The sequence below is a fragment of the Saccostrea cucullata genome, unplaced genomic scaffold (assembly GCF_032062105.1).
Source record: "Saccostrea cucullata isolate Sc308-1 unplaced genomic scaffold, CSIRO_AGI_Scuc_v1 ctg2216, whole genome shotgun sequence".
In the NCBI taxonomy this organism is placed as follows: domain Eukaryota; kingdom Metazoa; phylum Mollusca; class Bivalvia; order Ostreida; family Ostreidae; genus Saccostrea; species Saccostrea cuccullata.
The window spans coordinates 41,638-56,465 of NW_026919977.1; the positions used below are offsets into that span (position 1 = coordinate 41,638).

Consider the following 14,828-nt stretch of genomic DNA (forward strand, 5'->3'; position numbering starts at 1 on the left):
CTTCATACAGTATGTATTGTAAAATTTTCGAAGTAAATAGAAGAAACTAGAGTACTTTTTATGTACAGATGAATAAATATTGTGCAATTTCTTCAAAAGTCTGGATACCTATGATTTTTATTTCTAAATTGTGTTTGTTTATCAAAAAACAAGATACAGTAAGGGCCAAATTCGGCCTACCATCAAATTTAAAAATATTTTGGAATACAAGTCTAGAGGACTTATCTTTTCAGATGACAGTTGTTACAATTAAGAAATATATAACAAGTTTATAAACTTCAATGGGAATTGAAGTGGGTGGGTGACGTGATCAAATGCTGTGAAGGCCGAAGGGCTTCTCAGAAGATTTGATCACGTACCGACCCACTTCAATTCCCATTGAAGTTTATGAACTTGTTATTTATTACTTATATATACATTTGAGACAGATAATTGAATATTTTCGAATTAAATAATTGCACTAGCCGTCCGTCGTAGATTTTGAAAAATGACGCAAGGTGTAAATCGGCTTGAATGGCGGTTACGCTTCGAATTCACCAGGCTAAGGCTACTTCTGATCGTAGATTGTTGTCTGGAAATACTTTTATTTATGAAAAACTGATAATCAATGCTGAAAAGACACAAGAAACACGTCCGATTCGAAGATCGATGATAAAAAGTTGGAGGAATTTCGGTCGCCAGAAAGGGATGGATGGATCCGATGGATGGAAACACATGACCGAGCCAGTTAATTCGCAATCAACTGAATTTATTCAAAACATTTAATATATGATTTCAATGAATAAAGGCATATTTATGATGAAAACACGGAGACACTGGCGACAGCTTATTGTTACGACAACTCCGAAGTGTTTGTTAGCTGTTTGTGGCGTGATTGCAATGCTTTGATATTTCCCAACATATTTACACATTTATCGTGAGTAGAATTTAATGAAATTATTATAGTTTTTCATGGAATTTTAACTAAAGGTCTAGCCAAAAAATTAGGATATCAATTAAACTTTTGAGACTGTGCAGCTGACAAAAGTGTCATAAAAGTTGTAAACAAACGCTAGTTTTCATGTGTATATTCTCTATATACGCAGGTTAAATCGATAGCCAAAAAATGTATGAAATACTCGTTTACATTGCAAATAAAATATTAATTATTTTACTTGCTTATTTTGTTCATTTCTATAAAAAGCAAGTAAAGCAAGTCATTTTGTACCGGTAGAGATCATTGCGCCGTGTGATTAGGTCATGTATTGACCTCTGACCTCTGACAAACTTCATACAGAATTGAAGATATTTGTTCTCTGTATGTTTATATAATGGAGAGATACCACAAATGTATATACATTTGTGTATAACTTGGTATTGGAGAAACAACGCTGTCATTTTTGCATCCTTTGCACCATTTTATTTTCTTTTTGACGTTGTATGAACATATGTGACGTCGCTGAAATTATTAATCAAGAGAACAATATATATATATATATATATATATATATATATATATATATATATATATATATATATATATATATATATATATATATATATATATATATATATATATATATATATATATAGACAATTTTTATCCTCTGAAACTAGTAGACATACAACGTGCAATCTCTCTCTATCTCTCAATAAATATTTTTCTTTCATTAAATACTAAGGATGGCATTCGAATACAGAATTGCTAATCGGTTAAAGACGTTTCGACCGATTAACTATAAAAAATACGCATATTCTCGATTTATTACATTTTTACTCTTGAAATACTGTAATTTATTCATTGAATGAAAATGATATCCTGTCACAGTGTGAAAGGATATCAAAATGATATATCCTGTCACAGTGTGAAAGGATATCAAAATGATATATCCTGTCACAGTGTGATGAATATCATAAGTGCCAGGGTTTGAAATTAACAGTGGCCCACTCGCAATTTGCGACCAATATTCCTTGTGGGGAACTTAAAATTACGTTCAAGTAGCCCACATGGCGATTAGAAAATTTACGTTGATAAATATTTGTTTTTCAATTTTGTCCGGATGTTCTTTTTTTTTTTCCTGAAAAATTTCGTAATCAGCGAAGTGCTTTATATTTACCAATGTGAAGTACTTATACATAAAGCGTCTGAGTGATTGTGACGGACATAATGTGGCATCGACGCGTCAATGAGCCAAACAAACCAAAAAGTATCTTGGTTGTATCTGTGAAAAACCTGCCATGTGCTTGAATATATGATGTTTAATAACCATATCAATCTTTTTAAATAAAAGAGTACTACTTCAAATTTAGATAAGTAGTGCATGATGTTTTTACGGATAGAAAAGAAACACGAAGCATAAAAAAATAACGAAAAATGGGGTTGTTGTATTTTTATTCAATAGATGGTGTGATAATTTGTGGGCGAATAAATTTTGATGTGAGCCCCAGAATTGCAAGGTTTAGTAGCCCACATGGCGATCAAGGATTACAAGTTAGTTTAAAACCCTGAGTGCGGGAAAACTCTAGATTTCCCTTCCCCCTTGACCTAATATAAGATAGATGGAAATAAATAAACCATTCTGACAGCGAATAAAACTGTCAAAATTACCAAAAATATGTTGCCAAATCCATGTTTACAGTGTTTTCACCCCACTTAGCTATGACGTCTCAACCGATCAACTATGACGTCATATAGCCTATGATTGTATTACAAAAAGACAGAGGCAAAGGAAAAATAAAAAAAAAAATATTTAAAAATGTAATCAACAGAAAATCAATGTTTGTAGTTGAATATGGAATTTATTTCACTCGTGAGACAGGATTTTTTGATATTTTCACTCGTGCTTCGCACTCGTGAAAATATCAAAAATCCTGTCCCACTCGTGAAATAAATTCCATATTCAACAACAAAACATTGAATATCATTTTTTTTCTAAGTCTATTCATATACAAAAGGAGACAAGTTTACAAATTTTTAAAACCGTTCTATTTGTCTTGATTCTTGATAAGAAAATTATATGCATACTATTATATATATATATATATATATTATATTTTTTTTATTTTCAGTGGACTAGAAAAAAAATCAAGAAATCGTGAATCATGTCTGAGAAAAAAGACCAAGATATTTTTTCCACAGCAGATTTCACCTAAGTTCATTCAGTGTTGTTACCATAATTAGTATTTAGTCTGAATTTCCATTACTTATGCAACTATATACCTTTTCAACTGCATATGGGTTTGATATCTCTCAGTTGATTCGATACGCAAGAACATGTTCTATGTATGACAATATCTACAAGACGATGTTATTGATATGCAAGTTGATGAAAGAAGAATATCATTAGTCTCGTTTATAGTCATCATTTCGTACATGTAAGTTCCATTGTTAATACGATGACCTTTATAGCAAATACAATATATCGTTAAGTCAAATGCTAAGTGACATTCTTCATACAAGTTGTTAGACCATTATTTATACTCTGAATTATCGCCAGAGTTTTCTTCTATTTTCCGATCATGACATGGAGCACACGGGAGTGTTACGGGAAAGGAGGGGTTGCTCACTCCGCCATAGCACCTGATCTCACCTGTGATGTTTTAGATGACCGTGTTTGCTCTGCTCCTATTTTGTATTTTATATATATGGACGATTAAGCTTCTTATATCAATATATTACATCAAGTACACATGAAGTTTACTTCTAGATTTCTAGAGCATGTCAGACGCGTTTAAATGAAGAAGATATACCGGTATCAACTTACTTGCAGGTTAAAGTAGTAAACATACATTCTTTTTATTATCTTTGGTTATGACACACCAAATTCACAAAAATGAGCTAAACATAGTTTCACAGTCGATAAACTAGGTTTATCGGTTGTAAACTATAGTTTACGGACTGTAAACTATAGTTAACAACGTTAATCTATATTTTACATCCGTAAACCATAGTTAACGCGATAATCTATGTTTCACAACCGTAAACTATACTTAAAACTGAAAACAATCTTTTGCGATTGCAAAACATAGATTATCTGATAAATACAGTTTCACGATTTGTAAACTATAGTTTACAAACCGTTAATTGTAGTTAACGATCTGATAAATATAGTTTCACGATTTGTGAAACTATGATTAACAACTCTTAACTAAACGTGAATCTATATTTATCAACAAAATCTATTGTTAACGCTTAATATTTACATTTCCGATACATTTCCCCTGTGATTCTTTACAAAATAAAATGAAGTATATTTTCTCATGAACTACATTAGGTATGTATCACGAATAAGCATGGATATCTCCATTGTTACGTCACAATACCGCTCAGGCTCTTGACGTCAAAAATATAGTGCACACTGTTTTGTTTTAAAAATGACAGTTGAACGGTAAAGTTATGGCAAGTCATCAGAAATGTAAATATAAGAAATGAATTTAATTTTTTGAAGATTCATGAGGTATATGAACTACAACGCTTGACGCCGGCATATTATCACGAAGCGCTAACGCGCTTCATGAAATATGCCGGCGTGAAGCGTCGTAGTTCATAACCTCATGAATCTTCAAAAAATTAAATTCATTTCTTAATTACAGACAGATAAAAATGTAGATTATCATTCGTAAACTATAGTTGACAACCGTTAAATATAGTTTTACAGATGAAAACTATACTTAACGAATCGTTTACTATACTTAACGAATCTTTAACTAAAGTTTACGGTTTGTAAACTATAGTTTACAGTCGATAAACCTAGTTTATCAAATGTGAAACTAGGTTTATCTCATTTTTGTGAATTTGGCGTGCCATATTTGGTATTCCGCCTTTGGCACTCCATGTACATGTATATACATGTATATTACTATATTGCAGCAAAATAAATTAATAATCACTTAAAAAACATAAATTTGTCTTTTCAAATTTTGTTACCTATATTTTTTACATCTCATCCAGTTCCACCAGCCACATCCAGTGTAGTAAGATGTTGATGTATAATAGGTCTCTGGCACAACCATATGAAAACTAAAAAGGCATGTCCTTCATTGGCTTGCAGTTTTAAAAATTACATTTTTAAAACAATAATCAATCACCTTAAAGTTTAAAAAAAATGTGAAAACCCTTCTATAAATAGAATAGTATATGTAATTAGTACAAGGTATATATGTCATATTAATGTAGGAATTTTACCAAGCAATTAAAGTCGGAAGATATATCTTTCTCCATTCTAAAAGTATTTACTTAGAAATATTTCTTGTAATACAATAATATTGCTTACCCTATGACATAATTAATATTCCATAATGCATATGTAATAGAAAGAAGTACAACAAGCTGTTTCCACGCCATTCTGATCAATGAAAAAAAATTACGTGTACAATATGTTAATTCTTCCTTGTTTGGGTTCAAGAACGTTTTATGCTCCTATCAAAGTCTAACGCTCTGTTAGGTTGGGTTTGATTACACAACCCAAAAAGTGCACTAAAATTAGTTTTTCTAAAGAACATTTGTTCAAATGCAACGCAAAACCCAAACCGAAGCACAATTTGTCCTCGTCCCCATGAAATCAATGAACATTTAAAAATCCAGATTTTTCTTTAAAAAAAAAACACCCAGTTGAATAGACTTGATCAAAAATAACAAATTCAATTCTTCTTAGTTTAAAGTCGCTTAGTCCGATTCTAATCGCGAAAATAATATTTTCGTTTTTCTTCTTGAAAAATAATTGTCCATTAATTGTTTCAACTTTTGTCAAATTATATCCCCAAAGTCCTTTTCTTTTAAAAGATATCAAAATTCAAAAGTTAAAAAATAATTTTTGTTAGGTCACACAAAAAACAAACCTTTGTTGATATCACGTGAAACCAACTTCGAAATATTAAAGTTATCGATTAGACCTATATCTCATGAAGAACAAACCCGAGCAATTTTTTTTCACAACAAAGTACTAGTACCTGTACACGGACGATATTTTAGCCTTCGTTACGAAACTTCCTTTAAAAAATATCTGATTTTCCTTTATTCTTAAATATGCATAATAATATAAAAATTACTATGGACTATATTCAATTAATGTCTTGATTATATTATAACCAATAGAAAAAAAATATTCGGGTTTGAATTATCCTCAAATTTAGATATAACCGATAAGTATATGTTTTCAAAGGTGAATTCACACAACAGATCTTAACTTCCCGTCAGGAACTTTTGTTTATCAATAATGTTTTTGATCTATTTTTTCCATGTAAGGATTGTTGTATCAAACTATTAAATCAATTTCATAATTTATTTTTATATATTATCTATGTAATGACGTACTTTTATTGTGTAAGGTAAAATGTGCCTGTTTCGGATTAAGCGACTTAAGTTCATTCCAAAGTTCATACAATATTTAACGTAGTTAATGTACACTTACTAAACATTTAGTTAAATGTGTGTAATGTAGAATTTACTGCACAGGGTATTTGTATAGTCAGGTAACTTACTGAATACACGGCACTTTGTAGCATCTACAAATTGTCTTTATAATAAAAAAAATTTAAATGCTTCTGCAGACAGTTTTACATTGATGGTATTATTTTTCTTGCGTTGTGACCGAGACTTTATTATTCATCCTATCCGGTATTTGTGAATTTTCAATAAAAGAACTTTATCATTATTTTATCTTTATCATTGTTTCAGAATGTTTCCGGATGAGAACCTCAAATAAAAAAACATAGCTTACAAAAAGAAGCCTCTGTGCATTGGTCCAGTTTTATTGTCACATAAAGCTATCCAAAATGAAGAAATATGTGGACCTGATCTCCAATCAAGTTCTGATCTTTTCTTTCAACTTAAAGAACAATAATGATAAACAAGAAACAAAGCTCTTTTTCCGTGATCAGGAAGTCGTGAATTCGAATCCCAGCCGCGACTGACCTAAGTCGATCAAAAATAGTAGCAACTGAAACAAAACTTTTACATGCCTTGAAAAGCTTGTCTTGAAAAGGTCAAAATTAGACATATTCGGCACTCATGGGCGTTTAGCAATGAGGCAAACGTGACACGAGACCTCGGCTTTTAAGGTATCATCTGTAGGACCTGTGACTATCGCTTCTATTGTATGTCTAATGTTTGACTCGGCACGGCAAACTAGAATCGACCCCGAGTTTTCCGTCCAGGAAGCTCTCTACGCTTTCGTAATTTGGCGACTGAAAGATTTGAAAATATAAATATAAAAAGTATACATTTAGAAGTATTAATCTTTCAAAGATTGTTTAACAGATACATTAACTTCACTGTAAATTATGGTTTCAAGAAGAAATAGGGTCTTGAAAATAAGAGAGAATATCCAAAAAGATATTTCTAGACTATTTCGAAATACCATCCATATGCTCGAAACCTCTAAGCAAGCTAAGGTATACATTTAAACATTTAAAATTCCTTCAAATAGGTGCCCGTTTCATACATGCACGAACAGTGCAGAAGAAATAATCTGTTTAAAAATCTGAAATCAATATTGACAATCTAGACTTTGAGTCTGACAGAGGCCCTAAGATGGGCATCTGGTCAGTTTCCTTTTTTTGCATATTGACCATCTACTTTGCAGCACAAGGGATTGAGTCCAAGTTTTTGAACTTCAAAGCTGGCTATGAATATGTTTATCGTTATGAAGGTCACTCTTCTTTCAAAGACCTAGGAAAATTCATCATTAAAGCTAAGGTAAGTTTTAAATTAATTTATAAAAGATTGTTTCTGTTTGTTGTTTTAAGTCAAATTCGAGATTTTTTTTATTCATAAATAAGCGTCACGGTATGCAAGCCAAGGGCTTCAAATTAAAATATTTTCTTTGCACACAGAGCTATGGAGCAATGAAGATTTTTTTTATCGCCTAATGTGACACGGGCGTCACTTTTTTAGTCTCATCCGAAAGACCGGTGACTTTCCCTTCTGGTGTCGAGCGCTTGGCGAAGGAACTGTCACTTTCTATGTGAAGACTAGGTTGAGAAAGAAGAAATAATGGACAAATGTTAAACAAAATGCAAACGAAAGAACAAATACAGAATGCACTTAGAGGTTGAGGTGCAAATAATTTTCTGAAGATACACAAGATCTATTAGAATTAGTTAGACCTATTTAAAAAAATCTCTCCTTCGTCAATGGTTGACTGTTCACCGTAGCGCAATCGATAGTACGCTTTCTTCGTGATCGGGGGGAGTCAGTTCGAATCGCGGCCTCGACTGGCCTTAGGCAATAAAAAATGGGCAGCAACTGTTCCTTTTCCTTCTTTTCCATGCGCTCGGCATTTTGAAGTGAGAGTTGCGGGTTCTTTGAATGAGACCTTAAAAACTGCGGCCCCGTGTCATGACATGTGTTGGCACAATAAGGCTCCTCGCTGCTCAAGGCCCCTGAGTGCCGAGTAAAGGTCAAACTTTGAAGCCCTTCACTGGTATATGGTGATGTCTCTACATGAGTGAAATATTCTCGAATGGGACGTAAAACAATCAGTCAATCATATTTATACAATTTAGGCCATCATATGCTCTTGGAAAGAAAAAGCAGAATCGTGTTAATTGATTCAACCACAAAAATATTTCATACCTAAATCTGGGCTTGAGTGAGGAAATATAGTTGAAAATTGATTAACCTTACATAAGTCTTGTAGAGCTCGTTTTAAATGTGCAGAGATACATTTATTCAAACATTTTAATTCAAATCAAATCATTCTTAATTATTAATTATGTAGAAATAAGATCAATTGATGTATGTTTTGTGAAAATTATTTTTACAATTACAGTTATCAACCAAAAACTAATAATAGCTTAATATTATAATGTCAAGTTATGAGTGAAAAATTCTCGAGAGGGACGTTAAACAATATACAATCAATCAATATCAACTTTCTTTTGGCATTTCGCACGTAAGTGCACCTCTTTTAGAATGCTTCTGCAGGCTGTTTTATACGATATTGGACTTCCATGAGCAAATTTGGTGTCTTTTTCGTACCACTGAGGCTGTTGATTTAGAGTCAAATGCTGACTGGCGTTTTCCATACTAATTTTAGGCTATTGTTTACACACAGTATTATAGACGATTTTTTCGCTATTTCCCGATCATGACAAGAAGCATACGGCGGGTGTGTTCGATCGGCAGGGGCTGTTAACTCCTCCATGGCACTGATCCCACCTCTGATGTTTTGGGGATCAGTGTTTGCTCTGCTGCAATTTTTTTTTGTTTAATGGACTTTTTAGCTTGAATACTATTCCTAAATCCATATGTTTCATTAAGGTTATATTTTTGTATTTCAAAGGCCCTGTATGTTAATGTTTCTGTAACAGGAAATGAGAAAATGTATGCCATTTGGCTGGACCGGGAATCGAACCCGGGACCCCTGCATCTCTAGTCAGGTGCTCTACCAACTGAGCTATCCAGGCCGATATCCACGGCTCAAACCTTACATTTCTAATACGAGAAGTGATATCTTAAAAGTAAGGAACAGAGAGGTTAAATAATCTGTTAGAGAAAATATTGAAAGTAATTTCGAAATGCAAATTAAAAAGTTTTCATTGAAGTTAGTTTTAAGCTCACGTTTAAACCCACGTGAATCTATATATTATGTCATACCATATGATTTTTCAGATACAGCGAAGTTTTTAAAAACATTTTGTGTGAGCAATAAGCAGGATAGTTACATATACCTTTTTAAGGATAAGCTGGGGTATTAGTTTAATATAGCAAGTATCGCTCTCAGCATAATTTTTTTGATATGTGAAGATAACTTACAGAATTCAAATAAAGAACCGGTAATGAAAATGAATTTTAACCTATTGCATTTCAAATTGTCATTTGAGGTGACATCTGTTTTAGAGATGGGCTGTTTTAGAACAATTAGATTTCATTGTCTGACTGGTGAATTTTAGGGTAATTATTCCTTAAGTATTCAAAATTTTATGATATTGACAAATGAACTTCTAACTGAAATTAACGAAAATGCACTTCTTGAAAATGACAATAAGCATACTTAAAAGTAGTGTGAAATCCACAGTACTTTGTTCATTACGCCAGAGATAGTCATCAGAGCATGTATTAAATGATGGCTGATCTTTTTGTGGATTGAATATTCATAAGTTGTAAGAAAAGAAATTTGTACTTCAGTATTGAATTTTTATAATGAATTAAATCTTGAATTATGAAATAATACCACAATTTGATTTCAGAGATAATTTGTACTAATAACCTTGAGAATCTCCTTGACATTTGTTTATCTGTTTCTCAAATCAGGAGGAGGGCAATACGAAATCACTATACTAGTATTAACATCCTATCCAGTGACTAAGTATTTCCTTCTATTTGCTTTCAGAGAACTACCAAGGGGAACTTGAAGGTTATTTTTTTTTACTTTTGGTATTAAATATACCAGGTGGAGAATAAGTACTCATGATCATCACCCCTTTCAAATATATATATTTTTACTCTTTCGCAGACTTCAAACAAAGCACTAATTTTCGTAGTATTCGCAACTGAACCGCTTAATACATGAACATAACTTTTAATGCAACCGGATCGATAGATCCGAGGCGTATATTGTTTTTGTCTTGTCTGTTTGTCTGTCTGTTGTCAACTTTAACCTTCGCAATAACTGAACCATGAAAGATGGAGGCTTCATATTTAGTATGCATACTCCACTTATGAAGCTCTTTCAAATTACATCAATGTCATTGACCTTGTGACCTTGACTGTTACCTATAAGCTAAAAATAGATTTTTCGATTTAAAAAATAGATAAACCTTCGCTATAACCGTTGAACCATGAAAGATAAAGACTTCATTTTTAATATGTCTACTCCACTAATTAAGTTCTTTCAAATGACACGAAGTTCAATGACCTTGTGACCTTGACTGTGACCTTTATGCTACAAATAGATTTTTTCGAACTTTCGCCATAACTTTTGACCCATACGAGATAGAGACATCAAACTTGGTATGCATACTCCACCAATTAAGTTCGTTCAGCTGACACCAAGGTCAATGACTTTGTGACCTTGACTGTGACCTTTATGCAAAAAATATTTTTTGAAACTTTGTTGCCGCCGGGCGCATAGTGTTTTTACAAACAAATCTTGTTTATCACTATTATGTTCAAACTAGTATGGAGTTGCATATTAAGGGAAAGTATATATCTCCGATATATAATAATGCACATACTATTATGATAAAAACGGCAAATAACCACCATCACATTCCGACACACATACACACCACTACCACTAAAAAAACCAACAACACTGTATATCCTAAAAATTTATATCCAGCACTAAAAAAAAACAACGACACGAACAATAACAATTGTCAAATTTTCGGGACGCCCTGTCCCTTCCTCAGGACAAAGAGAAAAGTTAAAAAGTCATAAGAACAAAGGAAAAAGAGAAACAAAAAAAACAACTAGCACTACTACTAAACACTATATATTTACATACTTAGTTACATGTTGAATTGGAAATTTTTAAGAACACTGTTAAGGCCGGTATACACGGTAAGAATTGTATTATAAGATTTGTATAGATATCGAAAAACTCGTGGTTTTATGGGAAAGGGAAGAGGACTTGTGGAATATATCAAGCTGTAGCTACCACAAGAAAGATGCTAGAAGCAGACCTTATTATTATCATTTTAATTATTTTGACAGAGAGAGAAATATGGCAGGAGAAAACACGTGGGAATAATAGTTTATTTACAATCTTATAAGATATGTATTAGCGTGTGTACAAGAAAGTATTTTGATACAAAAAGTATTATAATACTTGTATTATACTACAAATCGGTGTATACCGGCCTTTAAAGAAAAAAATCCGGACCGCTATGAAATACGTCCGGTCTACCGGGTATTCTCGGGTGAAGTGTGATTTACACAATTGAACGAAATAATTATGCTAATTGATTACGACAATCAGTAAATCGTACATTATATCATTCTCTCAAAATGGCGTAACTATACTTGATAAAGAATAATCGAAGAAAAATGATATAGCAGGGATATTTTAACATATGAATTATGATCTATTTTAAATTTTGAAATGTTTTAGGACTGATTATCGGGAAAAAATAATTAACAAAGGCGTAAGCAATACATAGTTATGTGGGTTGTTCGAGAGTAGGTAACGCAAATTAACTGTAGAGTTTACACTAAATTGAGAGATCAATCTTGTTTAGTATCATCAGGAATTGGTCTAGTTTACGTTCATTCTGGTGAAGTCATTCAGTTTGTTAATACCATTAGGGTGGAATGACTTCAAACTGTGCATCCAGAACTATTCTTTGCTTTTTCTCTGAGCGTCTGTCCACCTTGGGTTATGGTCAATCACCACTACTGTCATGTCCTCCCATTTGTGACCCTCAAGGTTGAAATGTTCACAAACAGATTCATTGAGTTTTTGGTCCTAATGGTCGAACGGTGGTTATTGACTCTCCTGCGGAGATAATAATAATAATAATAATAAATAATAATAACATTTGTATAGCGCCCTATTTAAAATAAATTACTCTAAGGCGTTGAACAGACAGTATTTCAGATATACAAATAGTTAAATACAACACAATAATCATAAAAACTAAAATTATTGTACGAGATCTTTACTTACATATGAGTAAGCTAAAATTATAAGCTGCTAGAGTAAGATTAACTTGAGATCAACTTAAAAATTTCACGCAATACAGATTGCCCAAAGAAATAGTCTGAGGACAATAAAACTCGATACCTTGTTCAAAATAAAAAAAATACTCGTCGTATGCTATCTTAAAAAGATGAGTCTTAAGATCTCGTTTAAAAGCGAAAAGTGAAGTCTGGAACCGGAGAGCATCCGGTAAACCATTCCACAAAGTTGCTGCTGCATGGTCAAAACGACGCGTTCCGTATGTCTCCGTGCGAACACGAGGTTTCACAAGTTGTCTGGAGTCATATGAGCGTAGAGTTCTTGACGGTTTATAGACTGTTATGAGTTCCTTTAGGTATGATGGTGATGTCCCCTGGAGTACTTTGAAAGTGTATAAAAGGATCTTATAATATGATCTAAATTTAACTGGAAGCCAGTGAAGAGATATCAGGACTTCGGAGATATGATCATGCTTCTTAGTTCGGGTGACAATCCTTGCTGCAGTATTTTGTACTTTCTGTAGCCGTGATATCCAAAGAGTAGTGCATTTCCATAATCAAGTCTTGATGTAACTAGAGCGACAACTAGAGTCTTACAAGCATCTTCTGTTATGAATGGACGAATTCGACTAATATTTCGTAGGTGGTAAAAACAGGATTTGGACACTGCGCTAATCTGATTCTCCATGGTAAGTGATTTGTTGAAAAACACTCCTAAATTCTTCACACAATCTGATTCACAGATGACAGCACCATCAAAATCCATTTGTTGTGTAAAAGATCTTTTAAGCTGACTCTTTGGTGTAAAAACGATAAACTCAGTTTTATCCTGGTTCAGTTTTAGATTTAGATTTGCGCACATCCAGCTTATCACGTTAGCTAAACAAGTTTCTAGTCGACTTTCTAAATCTGGCCATGTTTCGTTCGGTTTTATAACAAGGTATATTTGTGTGTCATCTACATAACAGTGGAACAGCATACCATGATCACGACAAATTTTACCGATAGGTTTCGAGAAAAGGAAATACAAGCCTGGTCCAAGCACTGAGCCTTGTGGTACTCCGAACCGCAAAACAAGATCTTCGGAAGCACTCCCACCAATGACTACTCTTTGTGTGCGCTGTGTCAAGTACGATTCGATCCATTCCAGAGCTGCCCCAGAAATCCCAAAAGAGAACATTCAGGAGACGTCTGAGTAAGATGGTATGGTCGATCACATCAAACGCAGCAGACAAATCTAGCATCACTAGGGCCATACAGGAATTTTTATCAAGCGCTGATACAATGTCATGATGGACTCGGAGGAGTGCCGTCTCTGTAGAGTGGCATGCTCGATATGCTGACTGCAGTGGTTCCTGTAGATTGTTCACTTCCAGATGATGCTTAAGTCTTTTTTATACTACCTTTTCGAGTATTTTTGAAATAAATGGTAAGTTGGAAACTGTTCTATAATTTTTCAGTTCATTACAGTCAAATTCCGGTTTCTTCAGAATAGGGCGAATTATAACCTCTTTGAAGGTTGTCGGTACTGAAGATTCAGATAATGATTTGTTTATTATTACTGTTATTAAGGGAAGCAACTCTTCAATGAATGGTTTAAGTAAAGATGTTGGGATTGGGTCAATCTCATAAGATATCATAGATCTCCTTATTTGTAGCTTCAGTGAAAACAACAAGTTTCTGATCCACATATTGAATATCACTCTTCAGTGCCTCGCTAACATTAACTTGCTTAGATTTACTAAGTTCAGATCTGATCGTTTCAATTTTTCCAGTAAAAAACTCACAAAACCTATTTGCTAACATCTCTTTGCTGTCATGTGCTGGAAAGACGGTCTCCTTAACCTTCCCCATGAGATTGTTTGTTAGGTTATATAGTTGTTTTTTGGTCATGTCCAATTTCTAATATCTTTGTGGAGTAGTAATCCTGCTGCGATTGCAACAGCAGTTTGAATAATCGGTACACAATTGTCTCTAGATTTGCTTGTGTATCGGTAAGTCAGTTTCACGCATTTTCCGCTCTGCTTTTCTACGAAATCTCCTGTTTCACCAATATACTGTTTGGAGCAAACTTTGCAACTTATGAGATAAATGCAGTTGTCATTATGACAAGACACATTCCCTAATATTTTGTAGCTGCGGCCTGTAACAGGGCTTTTAAAACTGTCTGTATCAGTGCTGTGCTTACAAAGAAGACATCTTCTGTCAGAGCAAGTTTTAAAGCCCC

At 33.3% G+C, this 14,828-nt stretch overlaps 1 protein-coding gene across 1 annotated transcript in view; it reads left to right on the forward strand.

The window, feature by feature from the left end:
• Window positions 1–7,510: 7,510 nt before the first annotated feature.
• Window positions 7,511–14,828, forward strand: part of LOC134241150 (uncharacterized) — a gene marked incomplete at its 3' end in the record, with an annotated part of 115,081 nt that continues 107,763 nt past the window's right edge. Inside the window, exon 1 of the mRNA XM_062723235.1 lies at window positions 7,511–7,675. Within this exon, the coding sequence (XP_062579219.1) occupies window positions 7,511–7,675 (165 nt within the window). The remainder of the gene's footprint in view (window positions 7,676–14,828) is intronic.